This window comes from Procambarus clarkii, chromosome 8 (assembly GCF_040958095.1).
Source record: "Procambarus clarkii isolate CNS0578487 chromosome 8, FALCON_Pclarkii_2.0, whole genome shotgun sequence".
NCBI classification, from domain to species: domain Eukaryota; kingdom Metazoa; phylum Arthropoda; class Malacostraca; order Decapoda; family Cambaridae; genus Procambarus; species Procambarus clarkii.
In genome coordinates this window covers 5,188,543-5,215,300 of record NC_091157.1, presented here as the reverse complement: position 1 = coordinate 5,215,300, position 26,758 = coordinate 5,188,543, and the positions used below count along the sequence as shown (strand labels likewise).

The window sequence follows — 26,758 nt, the reverse complement described above, 5'->3', positions numbered from 1 at the left end:
AAGGCCCCGTGGCCCGGTCTCCAACCAGGCTGTTGAATGCGGCTGCTCGCAGCCTGTGACGTATGAATCACAGGTTAATTTATAACGGAGCCAACTAGGACAGAAAATATTCTAGATCTGATCTTCACAATGAAGAAATAATCAAGACCATTACTATCTCAGATGTAATGGAATATCTAGGAATAATGATACAGGTATCTGACAGCCTAACTTTAGGGAGCATAACCAAGCAAATATAGCGTCCGCTAGGTAAAAGGATGGGATGGATTACTAGAACCTTTAAATCCAGGGACCCCATTACAATGCTCATACAAATCAAATCACTTGTGCTGCCCCATTTTGAGTACTGCTCGATACACAGTTCCATCTTCAGAGCAAGAGTGTGTGCTGAATTAGAGTGAGAGCTACCCTCGTTGTGTTCTGTTTCCCAGTACTCTTTATCATAAAGTTTTGAAACTGCAGTACTGATGGTTTTGCCTCCACCACATTCTTAACACTTTTGTTGGCCCGGCGGGCAACCCACTGCAGTGTCAGCCGAGCGTTGTCCGTGAGCACACAACCTCACTCCAATGTTTACACTTGTTTTCAGCTTTTTCACCTTAATTTTCATGCTACATTATTCAATTTGGTATCATTGTTCACAGTAGAATGCTGTAAAGGTATATTTGCATATAAGAACATAAATCTCGCTTTCCTTTACATTAGACCAGCCGCGCACTGCAAGGTAGTCGGAGCATTGCCCGTGAGCTCACATTTTTTCTAAAAGTATTTTAGAAACTTTTACAAACCAAACTTGTTTCGAATTCAGTCATTTGCTGCGGCATTATTCTCGGCTGAGAAAATCAGTAGAAGCCATGATGAGGATTCGAAACTGCACACTGGGTACTCCCAAGTACATGCTCTAACCAATTCGGCCACGCATATCAATAGAAATACAACATATAAAAACAAAGACGGTCCTAGGCAGCCACACTGCAGCAGCTCTCCTCAAACCAACCTCAGCAAACTTTACCCACCTAATCAATTTTTTTTTTTTAACATCCAGCAGTACACATTCACTGCTGGATGAACAGAGAACTACAGTTAAAAATTGGCGCCTAGTCAGTCCTTCCCGGTGAATAACTTACCACTGCACCATGGGGACTGCTAATCAATCTAATAATCACCTCATGCTGATCTTAACCGTATCATTTGTAACTTTTTAACAGGTTTGGTTTGGCAGTTATACAGTATTTGACGAAAAATGCGAATGAACCAAAATGTCATCAATTCCTATATTTTCAGATTTGTGAGTTTGGTGGTGTCAAATTTTTAGCCACATCACTGTGACTTGTTGATGAGTACACATTAATATTTCTGGTAATGTTTTGCATTCATCTCGGCAGCATTAGCAGCAAAATCAGTCATGCTAACATCCCACAATTTTCATTATTAACTCCATCTACATACGATTTCTTCTTCAGCTAATATTCTTCTGTGCTTATATCTCTTTAACTTTATTATGTCTCATTTTCAATTAGCTTTCTAGTAAGTTTCCATTGTTGCTTACTGATAAGGGCATCATTATACATTTTGACCGTACATAATGTCTGTTGTTGTTTTTTATGATCACTCAACAGGATTGTTCATAGAACCTACAATTGAGAAGGAATCGGGAATTCGTCGAGATTTCACAGAAGAGGAGAGAATGATCACCGAGAAATTGATGAAGAGGACGGAGACTATTGGACTCAATGGGTCTCATCTCTCTGTTGACCGCGGTTAGTCAAAGACTTGCCACTTTCTAAGTTCTTGCCTCATAGCTTCCTTGTTTTTCTGTGGCAAATCTGCTATACACAATTGTGCATTATTATTTTTATTTTTACAAGAAATTCAGCACTGTATGGTCTTCAGATTTCATATCACTCGCAAAATAAATTAAATACAATCCTTGGAACTGTATTTATTAATGTTTTTTTAATATTTGTGTATTGCAGTCATTTTGCTATTGGAAAAATCTACCTTTTGGATATTAGCATGGGTTTTGTTTATTACCACAGAATTCCAGATGAATTTTGAGTCATGGCATATGCAGAAAAAAGTAATGACATTATTAAAATACTCATATTAGGTAGCTGCATTTAACAGCAAAAATATGATGGATGAGTATTCAAGCATTTTAAAGTCTGCAGTCTGTTGCTTTCAGCCATACATGGAAAATAAATTTGTTTCCAAATTAATTAAACAAATAATTTATTACTGTTTTTGAAATGATACAATATTTTGCCATATTTTTCATTATTCTCCTTGTGTATCAATGTATATATTCATCCATAAGTTGAAGATGTGTTAGCAGTTTTTAAGTTCCACAATATATATATTTTTTTATTAGCCACAAATTTAAGATACATTGTTCCTTTTATAATTATGAGTACACAGTGATGAAAAAGGCAGCTTATAATTTGTTGTTAGTTGGTAGATTGAACATCTGAAGAATTTGAAATTCAATGTATTTATTTAGTAAATTTGAGCATTAAGATATCATAAGGCAGAAAATCTTTTATGAAGATGGAAATTGAAATTGGATTTCTGTTTGTGAAATTATTTCCTGCACTTTAATGATCTGCACCTTGCAATTTTTTTTTGCTCTTGCTCATGGCTGGTTTGACTGACAAATATCCTCATGGCTTGGCATTCATAGTTACTTAGGTGCCTTCATAATCTTAGATTGAAGATGGACAAGATAATTAGGTGTGGTATCATTCTTTTTTGTGACATGGGCATTTAGGAAGCAACTCTGTTGGCTTTGTATGCCTGGGGAAACAGATATCTATCCATTCCATTCACCTGGTCTCTAGGAGACTCGTACCACGGATCCCACGTGTGCAAGGCCCAAACGATCTTATCGACCGAGATTTTAAACAGATCTCAATTTGTGTATGGTCTCATCTTATACATACACTGCCATTTTTTGTTTATCTTGCATGATTGAACTTTGTAGGTAAAGTAGTGTTTTATTTTTTCGTTGCCCCACTCTTTAAGTCCTGATGGTCTAACATTACTAAATTTACATTCAAAATACCACACATGCTCTTGAGAACAGGCTACTTATAGATAGGATAAATGCTATGATGGTGCAGAACTAGTGATCACATTGTGGCACCAGAAAAATTATATTTCCCAGGTTGTCTTGTATATATGCAATGTCTTAGATTGTAAGCTCTCTAGCTTTATTTCTTCAGGTATATATTTAAATAAAACAGGGAGCTTTTTTTTTTTTTTTTTTTTTTTTTTTTTTTTTTTTTTTTTTTAAGTACTGTACTGGGTAGTTGTGAAAATTCAACATTGATTGTAATGAAATGCCGCTTTGTGGATTAGCCCCTGTGGTTCCCTGAAGCTCTCTCGCTGAGATTGCTCCATGCAAATGGGTCACATTAGAGACAAGAGTTCAGTTTGGCCTCCTGGGGACCAGAGCCAAAACCTGGTGCCCTTTAGAGGTGCAAAGAGCAAATAACAATTCACTAACTATCACACCAGGAAAGCATCCAGAAAGTCAGGAAAGCTTTACAAACAATTGAAGGGGTTATCAAAGTTCAAAGCCTCAAAAATGCCAAACAATTCACATAGAACAAGAAAAATATACAAAATTAGCTCAAAACTCATAGTACTAAATGCTACCACCAGACAGCCCAGCTTCTACATGTAACAATCTTCTGTGACAGCTCTGGAGCTGATAAACAGCACACTGATTAACCATCTAACCTGATAGGGAGGGTCAGGGAGTCACCAGGACGCATCCAGAAAGATAATTCATTATTAATAATTAATTGCATTCAGCTCTGGGTTTCTAGGGGAGCCCATAGTGGCTCCCAGAAGCTGTCTATCCACAGAGAACAAAAATGGGACTTATCAGGAAGGAGGAAAGGTTGCATGCACTAGAGAGAAGAAGATAATCCAGGCTGGGAGACACAGCCCAAGGCTGTCTCTCCCAGCCTGACTGACTGGAACTAGGGACATTAACCAAATTCCTGGCCACCAAGTCTCTTGTTAGAACACCAAAACCCCCAAGCCTGAATATCAGCAAAGGACATGTTGGAAAAGATTGCAGAATTGCAGTGTACTTGGGAAGATCATAGACCCAAGGATAGACTTCAGGCTGACTAGATTTGATGACACTGTGGATGATCTGGGAAATGCAAACCTCATTGAACAAGAGACCAACGAAACAAGATCAACCAACAAACGATCTACAGACAGACCCAGTGACATGTAGGTAGTGACAAAAAGCTATCATTAGACATAACAAGTGATGCAACCCCGGCTGGATCAACCAAGCATCAATCACCAATGAATCCCTCCGAAAGCTAGCCAACTCATTCTTCACCATAAAAGAAGGCTGCAAATGAACAAACTGCTCACCAGTGTCAAAGGAAAACAAAATTCCACCTCCGGAGAAGAGCCTAAAGCTTCCCACCCTACAGCCGGAGGAAAGAGCCAACAAAAACACAGCTTTAAGAAAGATATTACAAGCTGAAGGGTAAACAGTAAAATGAGGTGAGCAGAGGAAAGCCAGCACCCAGTCAAGAAACCTGGTTGGCTCAGGAGGATCAGGAGCTGACTGGAGGAGAAGAAACACAGGAGACAACCTGCACAATGGCACCAAGGACGAGCTGCTGCTGAACACCAGCAAAAAGAGCTCCAGCAGTGCTAGAAACAACCGAGACAAAACAGACAGGACAGCTTTGAATGAAATCAACAAAACAACTACGAAGAGTGTGGTAAAACAAATGCCAGACAAATTGGTACAGCTTACCACAAGCAAAGATGCAGATGGGACATAAACAAGCCTGTCAAATGCTGACCATACAAATAGTGAATGAAGTGTGTAAAAAAACTCCAGACGATTAGAGCAGAGGGGAAGGTTAAATCAGTTATGTACATCATTGGGCAGATTTGCTAAAGAGGTGGAGATGTGGAAAAATTCCCTGGTTCAAACAGCGGACTAGAAGTTCCAGAAACCAAGGCTGGGCTGGCCACCAAGGAAAGAGGACGGCCCATAATGGATCCAGAGCCAAGTGCCTCAGCGTCCTCGCCAAGCTAATCAGAACTGAGGTCCATGAGGGCCAGAAGTCACACGACTGAAGCTATGTCGCCTAGCCTGGTTTCTCCTTTTCGTTTTAAATGCTTCGTGCCTTTTCTTCTCTCTGGCAGCTAATAGGCTTTCAGCAGTTTCATTTATCATTGTGTTCTTGTAGTATGACTTGTGAAGCTTTTCTGTCTGCTGGATCTAACTTGATGGCTGTGCCTTGTACTGGGTTGTCATTTGATGGTTTTATGGTATGAGGCTTATATGATTAGAAGATGTTCAGCTTTTTCTTATTTTAATATTTAGGTTGACATGGCATTCATTTCTTGTTTATAAATTTACTATTGAATTGTGTGTTGGGCCCAATCTTCAGTTAGATGCCATTAAAATTTGTCAGTTTTACCAGCTAATGTGAGGAAGAGAATATCTTTTTAAAAATTATAAAAAAATTGTCAATTTTAAAAACTTTCACCCACTAATTATATAATTAAAAATTAATTATTTATACCCCCTCCCAAATTGGCACCTTATAGGAAAAAAAGGTAATTTAAGTTTTCCAAATCTTTATGCCCCTGAATCCCAAGGACTGCAAAACTACAAGTGTCGTGTGATATTTGTATCGTCTTCTGTGTCACGTGTATCTGTAGGTTGTTCCCTTGTCTTGTCCCTTTTCTCATTTGACATGTTTTTTCTGGTTTCCTGCTTTGCTATATTATATTAGTTTATTTCTTAATTTGTTATTTTTACATTTTTTTTTTATTTTTACCAGTCTGTTGTGTGCTTTGAATGCCATCTTGTGTATTAGCCATTTTTGTTTTGATGAATTTTGTTCCTTGTTAATTTGTCATGGTACTGTGCATGTTGTGTAGCAAGTCCTAAAAATTTATATTGATTTGTTTTATATATCAGTTTAATTATACATGTGCACAAATGATCACAGATGCTAATATTGCTTAATAAAGAGTGCATATCTCTGTTAGCATCTTTCAAAACATGCTTAGGGAGCGAGTGTGATTAGAACACACCCGTCATATGAAGATTAAACCACACACCCGAAAATGAGGATTTGACGGCGCTTTCTGGTGTGTGGTTTAGTCATCGTATTTTAAGCGACGTTATTATGACTCATCGTCTGCATACTCATCATATTTCCTGCATGTCATAAGAGGTCAATAAAAGGTTTTAGAATTGCTAGAATCCACTTAAAATGGTGACCATTTAAACTTGGTTATCTATATTGATTAAGAGAAGGATTTGAATCGACATAAATCTCTGGTTTCAGCAAACTCTCCTCATAATTACCTGCCAGTTTTGACAAGCAGGTTTGTAAACTATGATGGTAATAAATTTAATAAGTGAATAATTGTTTATCATATTCACTTACAAAAATATGAGTGTCAAAAAAGCAGACATAAAGATGAGTTAAGCTTTGCTTAAATGAATGATATTTTCAGTTAATTTGGTTTCTCATATTTAAATGCTAAATAATGAACTCTCTCAACAGAACATTTATTACATAGTGTACAGTATAAATTATTGTGATCATAATGATGAAAGAAAACGCATGATATTAAATATATTTGTGATAACCTTCAGTGATGATCAGCTTGACTAGAGAAAAGTGGCGAGTATGTGATTATGTTGCATAATATTTCAACTTGCAGCTGTCCTATACAGTACCTCAAATGTTAGTTTGATCGCAAAAGCTTCTTTTACAAAAAAATATTTAATATCCTTGTTGTATTTTAAAATGAAAACAAAATAAATGATAAATATCCAGCCTAGTTGGGTATGGAGATGTTCAGCAGCAAATGTGTACCTTAAAGAGAGTCATACTGTAACCTAGCAATATATCTTTCAATTATTTTCTTTAATGACACTTGTGTTAGGGATAGTGTTATAGGAGGGAGACAGAGAGTAGGCTTAGTAGTAGTATAAATGGTAGCTCCAGTTGGTGTACCAGGCAGTCTTTTCTTAGTTAATGTCTACGGACCTCTCTGTGATGCATTCTGCTCCATCATGTTTCATCCAAGTTTCAGGGGATTGGTTAGACTTCATTTCCTGGTTTGCCTCTTTGGCTTGGTTCTGGCTCCTAAGGGTTCATGGTAGTTCAGCACCTGGGAGGAGGGGAGGGGAAGGTTCCTCACCAAGCCGCATATTTCAGATGTCTGTTAGGGCCTACATCAACGACTGGTCAGTTTGGGCTTCCAGGCAGTCTTGTGTGTGCAAGCTTTATTCCTGTATTCCTTTCCCAGCCATCTGGATTTGGATTCCTGGTGCATTAGTTCTGGTCTGGTCTGTTAAATTGATCTTGAATTTAAAATATAGTCGGTATATAATGTATGCATTAGAAAAGCTTCTGTGATCAACATCATAATGCAGGGAAAAAACTAATGATATTACTAGGTAATGCAGCTTGGCTATATGTATATACTGTATGTGTATACATACATACATACATATAACTAGGTCAGTACATACATATATATACACAGACAGACAGCTAGGCAACATGGCTAAAATAAAGCATTATGATGTGGCAATTCAGATATGTACTGTACTTGGTCTCAAAGAAATTAATTGATGTGCATTGCTAGATTACATTATTTTATGGCCAAACCTGTCCCAATTGTCTTCCGTAGTGCAACATACAAAAGGCAAATAATAAAGCATGAAAAATATGTGTGTGTAGATGTTTCGTGTAATTGTAGTGGCAAATTATTTAAAGCAGCTAGCATTATCGAACATTTGGAGTTTAGTTTGCTTTCAGATTTCTGGGTGTAATTAGCAGACAACTCGATAGATATATATAATTTGTATTTGTGAAATGCTTAGAGTATATTGATTTATCTTCAGTACAACACTTCCAAGCATGATGTAAATAAGGTATCTTAAAGATACACATTGTTGTGTTTTGTCAAATATTTTAATATTTTTGTATTGTACCTTAGATAGCTGAATGTGTGAATATAGAATGTTTAGTAGTAAGGGATTTCTATATTTTTCAAATGCTGTATTTGGTTGACATTAGCAGGTACAGTATATGTTTATATGTCATGTAAGTTGTTCAGTATAATGTTATTTAATTAACATTTAAAATATATATGTATTTTTTATGTTCGATTTTTTCTTAAGGTGGTACTTGTATCAATCCTTGAAGAGCATATATATATTACTGCATTACAGCCCCCATGCGCGCACAATCACCTCAGCGAGCTGATAAACCTTTCCTGATAGGATTCCAGGGGGTTCTTAGCACGCCTCTACATAGTATACTTGAGCAGTCGTAGCTCAGTCGATTAAGGCAGCGTCTGGGATGCTCCCAGACACTGGACGCAGGTTCGAATCCTCGTCACGGCCCTTGTGGATTTGTTCATTTGATGCATCACGTTAGTGTGATCTGTGTGTGTACTTGAGCAGGTTATGTGGGTGGTGTCCCAGGGTACAAAAATGTAGAGTGAAACTAAAGAAATTTGGAAAAGAAAATTACTTTCAAAAGTCTTTGGTCTGCTTGTTGACTACATAATTGCTGAAGACTTATTTCATGGTGTAGCAATGGTGGTGATTGGCAGAATGTCAAGGGGAGACAAGAAAATTATCAGTAAATTTAATAGGGACAAATTTATTGTGCGACCTCTAATTACATTTTGAAGGAAGGTTTTAATTGGTTAAGCAAACAGATGCAAGACATAACAAGTTAAATTCATTTAATTTCAAAATGCAGCTCGTGACTTCCAGCAACTCACATCTGGCATCCCTGCCTTCAGCATGGAATTGAGATTGGTTTTGCCTCTTCTTCACTCCGTACAAGGATATTGGTCTCCGGAATTGATGTCTCTTCGCATCAATGTGTAGAGCTGGTAGTAATCTGTATGGCTCTTCAGCACTTCTCACTTCCTTAGGGTTTGTTCGCATTTATGAATTCTTATCTGTTCTCACAGCTGGCCTCTCATTTAGTCCAATTTGGACAGCAACAGGGCAAAGTTGCAGCCTCCTATCATTGATGTGTAATTACCTAAGTGTAGTTGCAGGATAAGAGCTACGCTCGTGGTGTCCCATCTTCCCAGCACTGTCATACAACGCTTTGAAATTACTGACGGTTTTGGCCACTACCACCTTCTCACCTAACTTGTTTTAACCATCTACCACTCTTGTTTGTGAATGTGTGTGACATGTACAGTATGTTCAATCTTCTACGGGTATACCTTATTGCCTCTTCTTGGACCCCAAGCTACTAGTCCATCCTACTCATTTCTGGAGTTGGTACCACTGTGTTCGGTGTAATGTGTCTGATCCGGTATTAGTGGGAGATAATTATTTTTTCCTCTAGTTTTGGTATTATTCCCAACCACTTGGGCTGGATGGTAGAGCTACGGTCTTGCTTCATGCAGGTCGACATTCAATTCCTGACTGTCCCAGTGGTTGCTCACCATTCTTTTCCCTCATCCCATCCTAAATCCTTATCCTGACCCTTTCCAAGTGCTATATAGTTGTAATGGTTTTGTGCTTTTCCCTGATAATTCCCTCCCTCCCCCATTTCTATTGAGGTTGAGAACCATTATTAATTACATTAAACTTCTAACCTTATGTAACCACTCAATCCATGGTTCTGGACAGCCTGGGTTCATGTTAAACCAACCTGATCCCATTCTGAGTCCTTCTGTGTTCCGGTAGTTCAGCTTCAGGAGATGTGTTTTCACATGGGGTCATACTCTATGCAGATGAATTTCTGCTTGTATCCCGAACTACTTTGAATCCTGAGATTGTTTCCTAGGAGAGTGGCCTGTATCCATGGAAGAGTACTCTGAATACTTGAGAGAATGCCCAAGATTCCCAAGAGTACCCTCCAGATCCATGAGTTAGTACCCTAAAACCCTGCAAAGTGAACCATGGATCTCTGGGTGTGTACCTCGAATCTCCAGGTGCCTCATCTTTGTTTCATTGATCAATCTCAAGTTCTATGATAAAATATACTATCACGTGGTAGGGTGCCCCTGTTTCCTGGGAGAGTACCCTAGAAATCTGGGTAAGAATCCCGGGTCTCTGGGATTGAGAGATTGTACCCCTAGTTTCTCCAGTGATTCCCTTAGACCATTGGGAGAGTTCCCAGAATTCCTTGGAGTTCATCTCAGTACCCTAAGTTGGCATCACCCCCTCCCCCCCCGTGCATGATAACTGGGAAATTATTTGTTCCTGCCATCTCTCCTAGAGATCCTCAGGTTTCCTGGTGCATTCTTGGATCACATGCCTTAGTGAGGGTGTGATCCAAGAATGCCTTTTGGTTCTACAGAGTTGTGGTTCTGTCTCTTCAGCTTTGGCCTTCCCCTGCATTTTGCCCATGATTGGTGCTCTTCTTCGGTTTAGCCTTTTGGTTGTTTGTCCTTTGTCCAGTAGTGTTGATGTTCCGGTATCTTGGAATTTTCTCGCCTCTGTTTTTCAGCCTACGGTTTCTGGTTTCCTTTTCTAATACTGATGTCTGACTGCAGGTCTTTTGTTTATGAAGTTCAAACAGGATCTTTTCACTGCAAGATTCCTCGACAGTGTACATCATCCATGTCATTAATGTGTAGACCTGCATTTCCTTTGTCTGTGGCTGTGAAATGCGTGGGCAAGTCAACAAGAGGTACCTCTCTCATCTTCATTGATGTTCAGCCGAGTTCAACTTGTCTTAACACATTTGTTTCTTATTTTTTGCCCTTCATTCAATGTGGGGAGATGATTTAAGTCGTCGCCTTAGTTAAGTAGCAGCATGTTCAGCATAGTTTAACTTTGCTGTCTTATCTGGTCCCTCAGATTCTTCCATTCCTATACATTTTATCCTGTATTCATTGAGCTTGTTTGGGTGGGCTTGGCTGAAAGTGCAGATGTACTTCCTTGCCACTCTGTTTACATATAGGATGTTGCCCTCTAGAGATGGCAGAGGGTAGCTCAGTTTGTAATTACTGTTCAGAGCACTAATTCTTGTTTCCAAGGGTGTTTTGAAAGTACATAGCTTTCTGCAATGGATTATGCTAAACAATAGCAGGCTGGCTCCTATGTAGTGGCACAAGTTAGATTCGCCATTGTATATCTGTTTTACCTTTATCCTTGGTAAGACTAGTATCTAAGATCCTTATCAGACCTGTATGGGAAGGTTATAAGAAGTTTAAGTGTTATTGTTCTTGTGGACCAAGGGACTAGCTCAGAAAATACAGTAGTGTTTCACCATGCTTAATACCAATTTTAGTTTTTCTCGTGCTAGTATGGTTATGAATTGCCTTAAAATCATATTTAATGTGTTTATTTTAATTATCATGTACATAAATGTTTTTATAATGTGATGGCTGTGGCTACAGGGTCAAGGTATTCACTGGAGTGCAGCATTGATGAAGTAAGCAGCCTAGGCGGAGTAGGAGGTTCCAGAGCCTCCCTTGCAAACACATCCCTTACATCGGCTGCAGACTTGTCAACGCTTTCATCAGTTACATTGGCCAGACGAGGGGATATTGACGCAGCTTCCATTCAGTCCGGCCGTTCACTCATATCTCCTGACACACACTCAGTGCAATCGGTACGATCACCAAGATCTCCAACAGAAAAATTCAGACACTCTAATAGTCATTCACCATCACAATCACTACCACATCAAACAAATGGTGATTTACATGGTGATACACGATCGATACAGAGTGAAGGTGAGGTTGTCCACAATGGAATATTGGGCAGTCCATCCCACAGCCCATCCACCCCACGACCGTCTTGTTTGTCTGTCAGTCAGACCACTTTACAGGACAAGGAGGCCCTACTATCTGAGCCTGCCACTCCAAAAGCTACTGAGACACCGGATACTGTGAGAATCTTTGTACCATACTCAGGGAACACAGAAACGGTAATCCTTAAAACTCAAATCTCAAAATCTCCTCCTGTTGAGGAACTCAAGTTTATTAACACTAGTTCTAAGGATCCCAATAAAATAATGATTCATGTGGATGCAGACGATTCTCTGTCTTCCCCAAGAGATCATTCCTCAACCCCAAACAGCTCTCCAAGAAATTTTTCCAATTCACTGGACCGTACAACTGTACATCACTTTTCTTCGCCTTTGGACATTTCTTCCGATGATCTTTCTACCACACTTCAAGATTTCAGTTTCACACAGGATTTTACCCAACAATCCAGAACTTACTCATCGTCGATTTCTCCAACATTACCCAGGTTGGAGACGTCGCGGTCACGGCCCATCACTCTTGACAGTCCAGAGTACAATGAGGGACTACTATAAGTACAAGTTCAGTGTTAGGGAGCTTTACACTCAGAGCTTGGTTAGTAGTATGTACAGCTTATATGTATTAGTATATTGGAATAATAGTCACATAGTACACATGATAGTTAAACACTATTACAATGTAAAATGACTAAATGAGCCATACAATTTTTAATAGTATCATTATTATGGAAGTCACAAATGTATACCAATAAATGGTTTTGCCCAGAGCAGAGAGAAGTCCAAGTCATGTTGCGCATTGGTGTATGTGAGCATTAAGCTCTTTATTAGTAAGTGTACTTAATAGAATTGGTGTTTCTAATTGCAAGTGTCAGTCCCATTGATTACAGAGTCAATTCTAGCATATTTTTGTATGACTGCTCTTCTAGTCTTCCTTGTTTCTACTTTGCCTCGGTGATTGGCCAGTAGCTGCTGGAGGACTAACACTTAAGACCCATCTTTTCCCTGACTGCCTAAACCATACTACCTTTGAATAGAACATAATTGTTATCTTGTCAGTCTAATTGATATTAATTGTATCAATCAAGGTTAATAAACTTTATTTTTTATAGGTCTGCTGTTTGTCAGTTAATAACTATTTTGTTTCCTTGTTTTAGAGCATAAATCATGAATATCTTTTTGTTGCAAAACTAACATTCCAAATGTGATGTAAATATGTCACGCTGTAGGAATGCAATACAGCAAACACGTTGATTATCTTTCAGGCTGTTACATATTTTGTAGCCATTCAGTCAAATGATGTTAAACACATGTTGAGTGGTTTATTTTAGTGGATTCATAATATTTTCAGCTGAAGAATTTAGATCAGATACATATTAAAATATCTTTCAGCTGGGAATCATTGACTTTTTATTGTTTTATGTTAAAAGAAAAATATTGGCTGATTGGATAGTGTGTGTCAAGACTGGTGGTGTGCAATAATTACACATGCTGAGGGATCCAAACATTCACCTGTGTGTGACCTAGGTAAGGCAGGCCACAAAATGCTCATCCCTAGGCTCGTTTGTGTTGATTAGTATTTATTTTGTAGAATTTGTCCTGGTGCCGAAATTATAGTGTGAATGAAAATGTAAGTATTTGTATATATCTGTTTACAAAGAGCACAGATTTGGAAAGAACAACTGCTGTGCACAAAACTGATGATTGGTGCCTGTGAGCAGAAAATTTTGTATAATCTTTACGTGCTGACGAGTCCCGATACCAATACTGTAATCTGTAATAGTTTTGTTAGTCTGACTCGGAGATGAACAATTATGTTTGTTGTCTCTTTTACTATGAAACATAACCGTTTATTTTCTTGTACTGAACTTATTTGTATATTTTTACTTTCTTTTGAATCAGTATTATAACTCACTGCATTCCCTTATTATGCAAAGGTAATTTTAAGTAGCATATTATGAGATTAACTTGTATCATATTGTATATTATTATAGTTTGGCTGTATTTTGTATCTACTCTAATATGTAAAATACATCACTTGATATTTCCTGGCTTCTTGATTGATACTCAGACCATGCAAGCAAGTTATTTTGCTTTTTTTATTATGATAAGCCAGAAAATAGTTAAGCGATATCGGATGCCTGACCAAAATTGAAGAGTTGAGTCCCTGAACTAGAAATGTAGTGTGAAGTAGTAGTTGACTCATCTAAGTGTCGATGGATAAGATGCTGCTATAATTTTAAGTGTTTCTCGTCAGTCCTCGTACTTGTTGCACCTTTCTTGTTTGTGATAAGACATATTCATTATAAAATTCTCAAGGATAAAAGATTATTTACTTTAAATTAAAGTTTTGTGGACAGGTTTCAGCAATGATGAGGACTGATTTTGAAATTTAGACTTCAGCCTTAAAAATATGCATCAATCCAACAGATTCATTTATTAAATCACAAAGTAATAGGAATGCATGAGGATTTTGTCTAATATAAGATGTTCATCTTATTAACTCCCGTACATGTGAATAGAATATTTGTATATTATCTGATTGATGGATGATTACCATATGTGATATGCTTGGTATGAGAAAGGATGCAGTGCATATTGTTGAAGTGATACAAAATAAATTTTTCATTGTGAAAGAGTTACAGGAAAACTAATAAATCTGTGTCTTATAATGATTATTTAAGGAACTCCATACTGATAAAGGTGACTACATGATGTAGAAGAATATATAACCTACACTTCATATTTATAAAAGGCAAAACATTGTCGTTGAAATTTATGATAAATATGATAGATCCACAAGCTTGGGGGCTTGGGTTATATTTTAGTTTTTGGAAATCCTCACCATAATACCAATTATTTTTCACGGCAGTAAACATCAATGATTTCTTGTCTTAATATTTAAAGGATTAGTGAATGAGGCAGCTCTGCTCCTTAGTAGTCGCCAGTAGTTAAAAGATCAATTGGTTTGTAATTTTAGTCGGTTATAGATTGTGTTTGCCTGTGCAATACTGTATTAATATTTTACCAATCCTCTCTTATCTTGCAGTATCATATTTTTCACTGCTGGTCATCATTTCCGTATTAATATAAGGATCTGGGTTGTACATCCCTGTATTTTGCTGGTCATATTAATAAGTTAATATAATGGATATCATGCATTCTTTTGCACCGAATTTATTTGTTGTATTCCCTATTCATTGTATCATACTCGATTAGTCTCAAAAGTCAATATTATGTATTTAATTGTTTAAATATTAGTTCTATATTTATTTTAGTCATATATTACATATTTTGTCATTAAGCTTATCTTCTCACTCTGTTGTAAATTGTTATACACATATCTTAGACATAATTGAAATCATGACTGCTCCTTTTTTAGTCACAATGACATAAATATGCAGGGAATGTGTGCTAGGTGTAGCGTATCCTTGTGTCGAGATTTCCAGCCTCATTTTAATTCAGGTAAGTGGAAGCTGTTTGTCAAAGCAGGCACTCCTAGCCAGCAGAGGTAGTGCTGTCCAATATAGAACTTGATCATCCTCTTTGCTTTCCATTACCACTTATTTTTCATACTTTAGTCCATAGTGTGTCTCATATTTCAGTTCAATCTTTATTTTCACCACATAAATATGTTTTAATGTTTATTTCCTTTTATATTGTAGTCTGTAGGTTTCCTAGCTGCTCTCCTCCTTTCCCCATCTGTATATCCCATCTCTCGCCTTCCCCATCTGTGTATCCTGACTCTCTCCTGACATCCCCATCTGTGTATCCCAGCTCTTTCTCTCCTGCCTTTCCCATTTGTATATCCCAACATTCTCCTGTCTTCTTCATCTGTATATTGTAATTCTCTCCTGCCATTCCCTCCAACCCTTCAGTGAAGCACTTGGGCTGGACAGTAGAGCGACAGTCTCGCTTCATGCAGTTCGGCGTTCAATCCCAACTGTCCAAGTGGTTGGGCTCCATTTCTTCCCCCCATCCCAAATCCTTAAACTGATCCCTTTGAAGTGCTATATATTCATGGTGGCTTGGCACTTTCTCCTGAGTTCCCTTCCTGCCTTCGCCATCTGTATATCGGAACACATTCCTGCCTTCTACATTTGTATATATCAGTGCGCTCTCCCTCTCCATTCCATCCACATTTTCTTCCATTTTAAAAAATACATTGTTGGTGATAATCTTTAATTGATTTAGCTGTATTTACACATTACAAAAGAAAAATACTTAAACATATTTGTCAGTATAACCTTCAAGCTATGAGAATTAATTTATGATGACAGTAACTTTTTTTTTAAATAATTTAATTATAGAAAGATAATTTGAGTATAAACACTGCATAATGTTATTAACAAAATGGTTAAATAAATTGTTAAATTCTGTATATTGCATTTTTATTTTAATATACATTTATTATGGAACCTTATATATTAAAAAAGATAAAATTTAACACTAAAATAATATTACAGTATGCAGTAGTAGTATTCCCACTTTGGAAAGAGCAAAAACAAATGTTTGACTTGCTTTGTGAATTAGGACATATTTTCTTTTCTTGGAGAAGCCCCTTTTGGGTCCTTGAAGCTCTACACTGAGATGATACTATCTGCCAGGTAGATTGATTATGCCACCCAAAAGGTGGCACGGGCATGAATAGCCCGAAAGTGGTGGCCCTTTTGAGTCATTACCAGTATCAACAGCTGATACTGGAGATCTGTGGAGGTGCGACTGCACCCTACGGAGATGCCAGGTTGCAGCAGCTGTGGAGTTCTACAGGCCTACTGGGGGACCAGAACCTGGCCTCCCCTTCCCCCCCTCAGAAGCACAGGGAGTGGTGGCAAACTGATGGTGGGCCAAGTGAGCTTGCATTAGTTCCGAGAAAATTCAATTGTTTACATAGCTGGAAGTTCTTTAGTTGGGTTTCAAAACTTTGGTTTCCTTTTGAATCCAGTTGTAGTGTTTCAACTCGCTCCCTTTCTCATTGTCTTTTCCCTGTGAGGTGGCAAAAAACAAATGTCACAGCCCAGGTCTGGAGCCCCAGTAGGCCTATAGAACAATACAGCTGATGCGACCTAGTAGATGGTACTATCTCGGGATATAGCTTCGGGAAGCCACTGGGGCTCACACAGAAATTGGCATTTCATTACATTTGATACTAGTTTTTTCCACCGTCCACTCTTTCCCTTGGTGGTAGTTTAATAAAGTGGACTGGAGTCTTTTCACCCTCTCATGCTGCTCTTCCCAAACTGTCCAATCTGCTTCTCACGCTCTTCTTTTTCACTATACATGTACTGTACTTTATTAAGATGCTGCCTTCAATGTTGTTCCTTGCTATACCTCCCATCATGCAGAAGTGCATTCTCTGGTGGAATTTGGACTGTGTTTGGGCTGTACACTGTAAGTGTGCAGCCTGGAAAAAGACATCAACTCCAACAAACGCACGAATCTTTTAGTTTGTTTTGTAAGGCATTTGTAGTGACCCATAGGTCCATCTGCATAGCAAAATGTGAGTTGGAAATCTTACATCTCCACCATTACTGTTAACACCAATCTCCCTCAAATTTGAAAGAAAATCTAAGATTATAGGTATATTTGTTCTGGACATATCCTCTCTACTTATTCTCTATTGTAGCAGCTCCCATGTTTGTCATGAATAAATTAGGTTTGCACTTTTCAGCCGCTAGCTCTGGTACTCATTGTTTTCCTACTTTGGTTAATTGTAAACACAGTATTATTATTCGTATAATAATAATAATTCCCCTTATTCAGTCTTGCATTCACCTTGGACTTTTGCACTCGCAGCTTCCCTGTAACAATTTCTTCTCTCCCTCTGAACTCCAGTCTGCCCCATCCCTGTGCAGTTTTGCTGTTGCAGGCTCAGGCAACATTAACTATGAGATGCTTTGTTATTTCCCCTCAGTGCATCTTTCAGTATTTGCTGAATATCTATAAACATATTTGGGAGGCAACATCAGTCCCTGAGGACTGGCTTGAGTTCTGACCAAATCCTATATGTACCGCCTATTCCCGGAGATTAGCACCTTCACAGTGGAAGTCTTCCCATCCATAAATCAGGCAATCAAGGGATTACTACTAAGGGTTTTTGCCCCATTACCCTGACAAGTTCTGTGTACAAACAATTTGAATGTATGTCTTATGTACGTCTCGTGTGGTTCTTGGAATTTCTCAGCACTGTGTTGTTGATCTCGCTCTCTGCTGTCGTGGTGGTGATAACCCTTTTCTCCAACACCAGCTCAAACTTGCTATTGATAACATGTCGTCCTTGGGCAAATAATCATTGCTTCAAGTTTTCTATAGTTAAGACTTGTGCCATGGCTTTTACGCTGAGGCATGTTGTTGCTCATCCCCTATTGTCACTTATGGTAATCTGTATAAGTTACTACTAAGCTTTTGGCACTGATTTTTTACTCCCATTTGTTTTGGTCTGCTTCATATCTTTCACTTCCGAGTTGAATGTTCTAAGGCTTTTAACTTAGTCTTGGACCATACTTCCTGGGTAGCTGGTAGATGCACACTACCCTTTGCACTCCTCTCTCATACTGTCTAAACTCGATTATGACTGCCCCCACCTCTCCTTCGACCCTTCATCAGCCTGGATGCTCTACACCATACTGGGTTATGCCTCGGCTCTCGTGCCTTTTGTCTGTCCCCAAGTATAGCTTGTATGTTGAAACATAGCATCTTATCTCTACCGAATTGTTGCAATCAGTTATTGCTTTCTCTAACTTGCACAATTTCTGCAACGTCCACACCGTGTGTATGGACGTTGTAGCGTACTGGCCACCCACACACACACACACACACACACACACTAGATTCTTATACTGTATTTTAGCTTTTAGGATTAGATTATTCTTGTTTTAGTGAAAATCCCAAGCATTCTGAACTTCATGTACTCATGGCTGGAAAATGAGGGAATATTAAAAACTTGTTAAAATAGGTGTTTTATTGACTAAAGAATGGAATTTTTTTTGGACATTTGGAGGACTCTCATGTATTGTAACTTTTTGAAAGTAGTAATATGAACTATATAATGTTTCATTAATACTGATGTAGTCTATGATGTCTAGGTGATGTTAAATTCTTCAACATATTAAAATCAAAATGAGCATAGACAGTTAAAATAATTCTTTAAAATAACAAGACATATGGTAATTAATAATATATATTCTCTATTTAATTACAAAACTATCAGTAATGTTTTTAAAGGTCATAGCTGAATCCTGAGCTGGTGGTGAGGTTAGAGGCATTTCTAAATGGAGTGAAGAAGATAGATGATCTGCAGTCGAGTGTGAAGATGTAATGTTTCCATCTCGTAGGCAAGTTTCTTATATAGATGAGACCAGGATCAGCTCAGGGCAAATACCGGAAGACACACACCACCACTGGTCGCCCACAGGGAATGGCAGGTGTTGATTTACTATTTCACTGTAGACAGACGTACTGTACCTCCTTTTGATTTGTGTGCAAGGTGTACAGTTGTGTACAGTAGGAGACAAACTGGTCAGTTAATTCTGTAGTCTGCCAATGTCTTCAAACACTCCAGGCTGAATGTCAACATTATCATTCCCAAGGTCCACAGGCAAGGCAGAGGGCATCAGGGCCAACAGGTGGTGGTCCTAGTACAAGTGGCTAAGAAGTGCTGAGGGAAGAAGAGCAAGGTTCAGCAGTGGCACTGCTGGAAAGAGAAACGGCATAGGTCATAGTAGGTACGGCATCAACAGCCAAGGAACCTGTTGGGTAGAAAACATGGTCATTGGTCAAAGAGGTAAATCTGGGGACATCTATATTATCATGGTGCAGACTTCAGGCTGTGGAGAACAGCATCCTGGTCCAACAATGTAGGAAAAGGTGCTTGGAAGATGACTTCCCAGGAAACTGGAGGGTGGATCCATAGGTAAGGTGTGCTGCTGAGAATCTACTGTCTTCCTTTGTTGCAGATCAGGATACCAAGGAGGAACTGGGGTAGGTTGCCTAGTAAAGCCTCTGGGTGTTTGAGCTCGAGAATAGCCTTCAACTACAGATAGAATAGCTCTGCCATTGGACTCCGGATGGTAATCCACAATGCTGAGGAATTGTGAGAGGTCCTTCAGACTGGTGGATGTGGTCAGTGAAAATGAAGTGCATGGCAAATTGAGAGACCCAGCTGTGGAGGTAGGCAAGAAACAGTTCACTGTGGTGTCCACCAAGAGGTGCCACTTCAAGCCATCTGATGAACTGGTAGACATGGGAGATTGGTGTGGCCCAGTATGGTGCAATGACCACCTCAAACCTGACAGAGCACAGTGGAAACTGTTGCTGGTTCTCTTCATGTGCTGATACAACCCATTCCCCCAGAAATGATAGTACACTACTTATGGCAACTATTGGGTTAAATATACATACAAAAATGGACTGTTGCAACCAACATAGGTTTGTGAACTTTGTTGGCTACAACAGTTTTTCATATGTTCAACTGTTATTTTTGTAAAGGACACTTAAAGAAAAAGCCAAAACCAAAACTTGCATAGACCTAGTACATCAAATATATGAATTAGATTAGGCCTGACAACTTATTTAGCCCTAGGATAAGATAGGCAGGGTTCTTTAGTTACTGTTCCATTTCTTTAGCAAACTACTGTATTTGGGTAATCCAATATGTAGTTCAAAATGTGAACTTTTTGGGGGATCGAACAGTCCATTTTTTAACAAATAGTAGCTATAATTACTGTAACTTTTGGAGGCTGGGTTAGTTGAAAAGTCCTGGCACACTGACACTGGAGGCAGGAGTACTGGTACTGTAAGCCCACTGGTGGAAAGTCGGCACCGATTCCTTGAGATACTACTTGCTCCGTTAAGAGGCGTGGCATAGATCAGATGGGCAAGGGAGTGGAGAACCATCAACATCTTCAAACAACGTGGAACTAGGGTGTAAGTAGCATACAGGACCAATGGTGCTTACCAGAGATAATTATGCAGTCAAGTCTAGCTCTTTATGGCCCCCCTGATCTATCTAGGCCAATGTCCAGTAGTCTGACACAAAAATATTACAGTACTTTTCATTAAAATATATATAAATAATTGTATGTTAGGGGGATGATACAGCACAATTCTCTGTTTACCCCATCAATCCAGGTATGGGTGAAGAATCCCAGCAATCAAGACATAGGTGTAGGTGAAGAATCCCATCGATCCAGGCATAGGTGTAGAATCCCATCAATTCAGGCAAGGGTGAAGAATCCCTTCGATCCAGGCGTAGCTGAAGAATCAGGTGAAGAATCTGAGCCATCCATGCATAGGTGAAGAATGCCAGCGATGCAAGCACAAGTAAAGCATCTGAACCTGTCCAGGTATATGTGACGAATCCCAGCAATCCAGGAGTAAGTGAAGAATCCCATCAATTTAGGCATAATCCAGGGTGAGTGAATCATCCCATTGATCCAGGCATAGGTGAAGAATCCATCGATCCAGGCATAGGTGAATGAATCCCATCGATCCAGGCAGAGGTGTAGAATCCCGTCAACCCAGGCACAGGTGTAGAATCCTATATCCAGGCATAGGGCGAAAAATCCCATCGATCCAGGCAGAGGTGTAGAATCCTGTCGACCCAGGCACAGGTAAAGAATCCCATCGCTCCAGGCATAGGTGTAGAATCATTGATACAGCCGTAGGTGGAGAATCCCTTCACTCAAGAATAGGTGAAAAATCACGCTGATCAAGTGCAGGTGAAGAATCCTATGAACCAGTAGGGCACTCTACAGATGTAAGCCATTCGGTCTACAGACATTTGTGAGTGGTTCGCAGAAAGTGGCATAGGGCATAGTAATGAGACACTTCCTCCAGGCCATGGCAGTTGAAGAGAAGAATGAAACGGTGCAATGAGATGAAAACAAAACAAAAAACATGTTTTCTATAAACTTACAAAGGTAGTCAGTAATTTGAGAAAAATATATATATTAGAACCTGGGTTGGGAATAAGGCGTGTACCTGTGTACCCAGAGTACAATCTGCCAATCCATTTACAACTGGGTCTGCAATTGCTGACAAGAACAATGATCAGTACCATAGTACCCCCTCCCTGTACATATATGACTTCATTTTGCTTGCAAGGCAAGTGGGGTAAGGATGATCCATTGATAAGTATCAATTTATTTCCCTTTCTGCCAGTCATACTGGACTTTTATAGAATTTATCAGGTTTAACATTATCTAACTTGCTCAGGTATTTCAAGTTTCAATACAATCTCACCTGGTGTCTTGTTTGCAGAACTGTTAGTTCTGCTGCCATCAGTCTTTCCAAGATCAGGAGTCTAAAGAGTACTGGAATGATTTTTTTTTTCACTGCATTTGCTGAATGAGCCCTTACAATATTTCATGTAAATAATTATCAAAAGGTAGCAACAAGATACAGTACAGCATGTATTGTAATATCTTTTTGTAGAGAACTCCACACTTGGAAACTACAGTCTGAGGTTGAACATGGAATTTGTAAAGCTGGATCACCATTTTTTCTTGAAGCCAAAGCTTCCTTTGGTTATTTCCAGGGTTTGGAGGAGTTTTAGAACAGCTATTTGCCGAGAAGCTTTAACTGCCTAGTGGACAATTATTCTGAAGTGCATTTTTTTTTGTACTGTATATTTTTGTCCCATATGTAAAATAAGGTAATCAGAAGACTGCTAAATTAGTATATATTGTACTCTAAAAAGAAAACTTTGATGGGATACGAGAACATACTAAGGTGGGCTAGCAAGCAGAGTAAAACAAGTGCCCAACCACTTTGCTCTGCCCAGGATTCAAACCTAGGTACTCCCATTTGTGAGGCAAGTATGCTAGCCATTACACCATAAGTGTCTCTCTTATCCTACATGTAAATTCTTGCATTATTAAATATTGAAGAGCATTCGCCAGTCTTCTGACCAGTTGTAGAGCTCATGTAATTCCTTTAACAATGCTGTAATATCATTTTCACTTCCCTCTTTCCCATGTTTCTTTATATCCTCTGCAAATTTGATGACATGGCTTGCAATTTTGTCATCTATATCATTTATGTATATTGCAAAAAGTGTTGGCCCTAAAATGGATCCATGAGGCACCCCACTGTCAACATTTTTCCAGTCTGATTCTATTCCATTCAGAATGACTCTTTGCTTTCTGTTTTTCAACCACTGCTTAATCCATTCCAGAATTTTACCAGTAATTCCATGAGCTTGTAGTTTCTGGACTAGTCTATCATGTGGTATCTTATCAAAAGCCTTAGAGAAATCCATGTAAGCCACATCAACTGGGGATCCTTTTTCTAGGTAGTTATCAACCATTTCCAAGAATGTGAGAAGGTTCGTCAAGCAGGACATGTTATTGTCAAAGCCTTGTTGTGATGTTTTTATAAGACTGTGTGTAGCGAGATGGTGAACAATTTTCTCTCTCAGAATTTTCTCCATGAGCTTGCAGATCTGTGAAGTTATGCTGATTGGTCTGTAGTTTTCCACTGCACTAATTCTGCCCGTCATGAGGATGGGTGTAACATTGGTAGATTTCCAATCTTGAGGTACTTTTCCTTGGGCTAAGGATTTTTTGAATAATAGTTTTAGTGGTAAACACAGCTCTTCAGCCAGTTCCTTTATCATTTTGGACTGAATTCCATCCATTCCTGGAGCATTGGAGACTTTTAATTCATCTATGTTCTTCCTAATTACCTCATCTTTGATGAGGACATCCTTTAGTTCATTATCTTCTCCTGCTTCAAATAACTTTTTAGGTGATGGGATGCTGTCTGGGCTTTCCACCGAGAACATTGAAATAAAGTAATTATTCAGAGCATCGCCTGCCCTTTTATTGTCAGTTATAACTGCCTTTGTCTCATCTTTCACAGATCCTACAATAAGTTGTGTCTTGGTTCTGGTTCTTGTATATGCATTAAAGGACATGGGATCTCTCATGATGTTTTGGGCAAGTTTTCTTTCATATTCTCTTTTGGCTGATCTAATTTCCTGTGTGGCTGCATTTAATGCCTTTTTGTATATCACATAATCCGAGTCGTTCCTGGTGATGCGATACTTTTTCCAGAGGTTGAATTTAGTTGTAATAGCTCTCTTCACCGTCTTTGTCATCCACTTTGCCTTTTTGGGTTCACTCTTCCTCTGTGGCACATATTTTTTGACCAGATCAGAGATGATCTTTGTAAAGTTTTCCCACGAGACTTCAATATCTTCACCTGCTAGTAGCTCCTCCCAAGTAACACTTTGCAGGCTGCCTTTCATGCCGCGGTAGTCTCCACGGAAATAATCATAGTCATCATCATGAACTTTGTCGTCGGTTTTCTGTCTCTTTTTGGCTTCTTGAGCTGTGTGGCTGGCTTGGTCGCGTGTGGAAGAGTGCTCCTCTCTTACCTGGTCTTGATCCTCCATGTCCTCGTCGTGGTCTAGAGCGGTGTTTCTTGGTGTGGAGTCTGTCATGATGCTTGAGAAAGGAGCCAAGTGTGGCTTAGAGTCCAATAGGGGATGATCTTGAGAGGATTGTACCAGCGGGCTTGCGGGAAGACGCGTAGCCGGTGAGGAATGGATGTTGTGGTGACGTCACATGATCGCTTAGTTACTGGTGCGTGTGTTTTGGTTTTCTGTGGTTGAGAGTTGGCGGTAATTTTAATTTCACGTTGGGTAGTGTGTAGGATATACATATAAAATTGCGATACTAGTTCTCCACATATGTCAGTGGCTAGATTTATAAACTGTTTGTGGTTGGTCTCGAGCCTACTATTGATGTTCAGGCAATGAGTCACAATAACGTAACACAGCATACAGCGTAACACAGCATACTTGGCCCTCTCCTCTTTCTCATCTACATTAATGACCTTCCAAATGCCTCCCAACACCTCAAACCAATTCTATTTGCTGACGACACAACCTTCATTTACTCCAGTCCTGACCCTCTTGCTCTAAATGCCACAGTAAATACTGAGCTAAATAAAGTCCATCATTGGCTAACTGCCAACAAACTCACCCTTAACATTGACAAAACCTTCTATATTCTGTTTGGCAATAAATCCTCTAGTCTTATAAATCTCAAAATAAACAATACCCAAATTTGTAACAAATTAGATGGCAAATTCCTTGGCATTCTCATTGACAACAAGCTGAATTTCCAGGGACACATTCTAAATATATCAAAAAAAGTTTCAAAAACTGTGGGCATTCTTTCTAAGATCAGATATTATGTACCACGCCCTGCTCTGGTGACTCTCTATTACTCCCTTATCTATCCTTATCTCAACTATGGTATTTGTGCTTGGGGTTCTACTACCCAAAATCACTTACGTCCTCTAATTACCCAACACAAAGCCGCTATTAGAACAATATCCAACTCTGGCCCCAGACATCACTCGGTACCCCTACTCAAATCTCTTAATATGTTAGATATTAAGTCACTGCACATTCTCTCATGTGTATTATACATATATAAAACGCTAAACTATAATGCCAATCCTGATCTTAAAAGCTTCATAGAAGGTTGTAACAGAACCCATGAGCACCACACCAGAAATAAATACAGTTTTGATATTCCTAGAGTACGTCTTAATCAAACTAGAAATGCTCTGCAAATCAAGGGGCCCAGAATGTGGAATGACCTTCCCAACCATGTTAAAGACTGTCCCTCTCTCAACCAGTTTAAGATAAAAACTAAACACTACCTAATAAATTCCCTGTAATCTACCTCACTCCTCTATTGTCAACCCATGTCTGTTATTTTCTTTTTTTTTTCTTTTTTGTAATCAACACTGTTTGTCAACCTATTGTATTTGTGCTGCTTTTTCAGTCATGTTCCCCCTTTTTTTTTTTATCTATTTGTATTTGTTCTCAACATCTTTTATTCTTTATGCTCAATTAGTATTAAGTTCTAGATATTAATGTTTTTCTTGCCCGAAACGCATTGCGTAATAGTGGCTTTAGGCATTGTATGTACTAGCTCTATCTATATATCAATCCATTAATGTAACATCACTTGTATGTATATACCTTACCTGAATAAACATCTGAATCTGAATCTGAATCTGATCTGAACGTGACTGAAGTATGTTGACCAGACCACACACTAGAAGGTGAAGGGACGACGACGTTTCGGTCCGTCCGGGACCATTCTCAAGTCGATTGTGTCCAATCTTGATCGACTTGAGAATGGTCCAGGACGGACCGAAACGTCGTCGTCCCTTCACCTTTTACCGAGTGGTCTGGTCAACTACTATTGATGTGACGATGTGCATTTTAATTTTGTAACTAGCTCATAAAAATGGTAACTTGCTTGGCTAAATTAATTGTGGGGTTCAGTTCCTGAGCCCATCATGTGCCTCTTTAACCCTTTCCCCTACTGCCCACAGGATGGGTATGGGATGCATAATAAATGAAGTAAACTAACTATACCCTTTCATTGTTTAGGCCGTTGTTGGCTTGGTGGACGGGTGTCTGAGTGCGATGCTTGAGGGGTATTTTTATTATATACATTATTCATACCCATATTACCGTTTCAGTATTCTCGCGTATGTAGGGTAGATAGGGGAAGGTGAACTGTCTATAGACACACATACGTTTGAGCACGTATTGTTGTTGTTGATGTTGAATCTTGAGCGAGGTTGGTTCATGCAGATATTAATTTATTTATTTATATATACACAAGAAGTTACATTGGGTTTATGAGAGTACATATATACATAGCATGATGTGTTAGTACGCAGGAGATTACCGTAACACTATACAGTATATATATATATACTACAGAACACGAATGCTTTTAAATGTTGCAATGCCCATGGCACCAATCATTATATATATATAATGCCAAAACGTAAACGCCAAAACTCTGCTGGGTTTGCAAATACAAATAAAAAAGATCATCAGGGCAGATAGGGGGGCCGCAAGCTTCTTATCCTCGTCGAGAATAGTGTCCCTCAGGTAAATTCAGGTAAATATAGATTAATGAGCTGATCACTTGAGACAGTTAAGCAAGTCC

At 38.9% G+C, this 26,758-nt stretch overlaps 1 protein-coding gene across 1 annotated transcript in view; it reads left to right on the top strand.

Annotated features, from left to right (window-relative positions):
* The window catches only part of LOC123759610 (uncharacterized), a 50,509-nt gene extending 34,360 nt beyond the window's left edge, over positions 1-16,149 (top strand). The window contains 2 exon segments of the mRNA XM_045744741.2: positions 1,620-1,760; positions 11,401-16,149. Coding sequence (XP_045600697.2) covers positions 1,620-1,760; positions 11,401-12,326 — 1,067 coding nt within the window. The 3' untranslated portion in view covers positions 12,327-16,149.
* Positions 16,150-26,758: the final 10,609 nt, after the last annotated feature.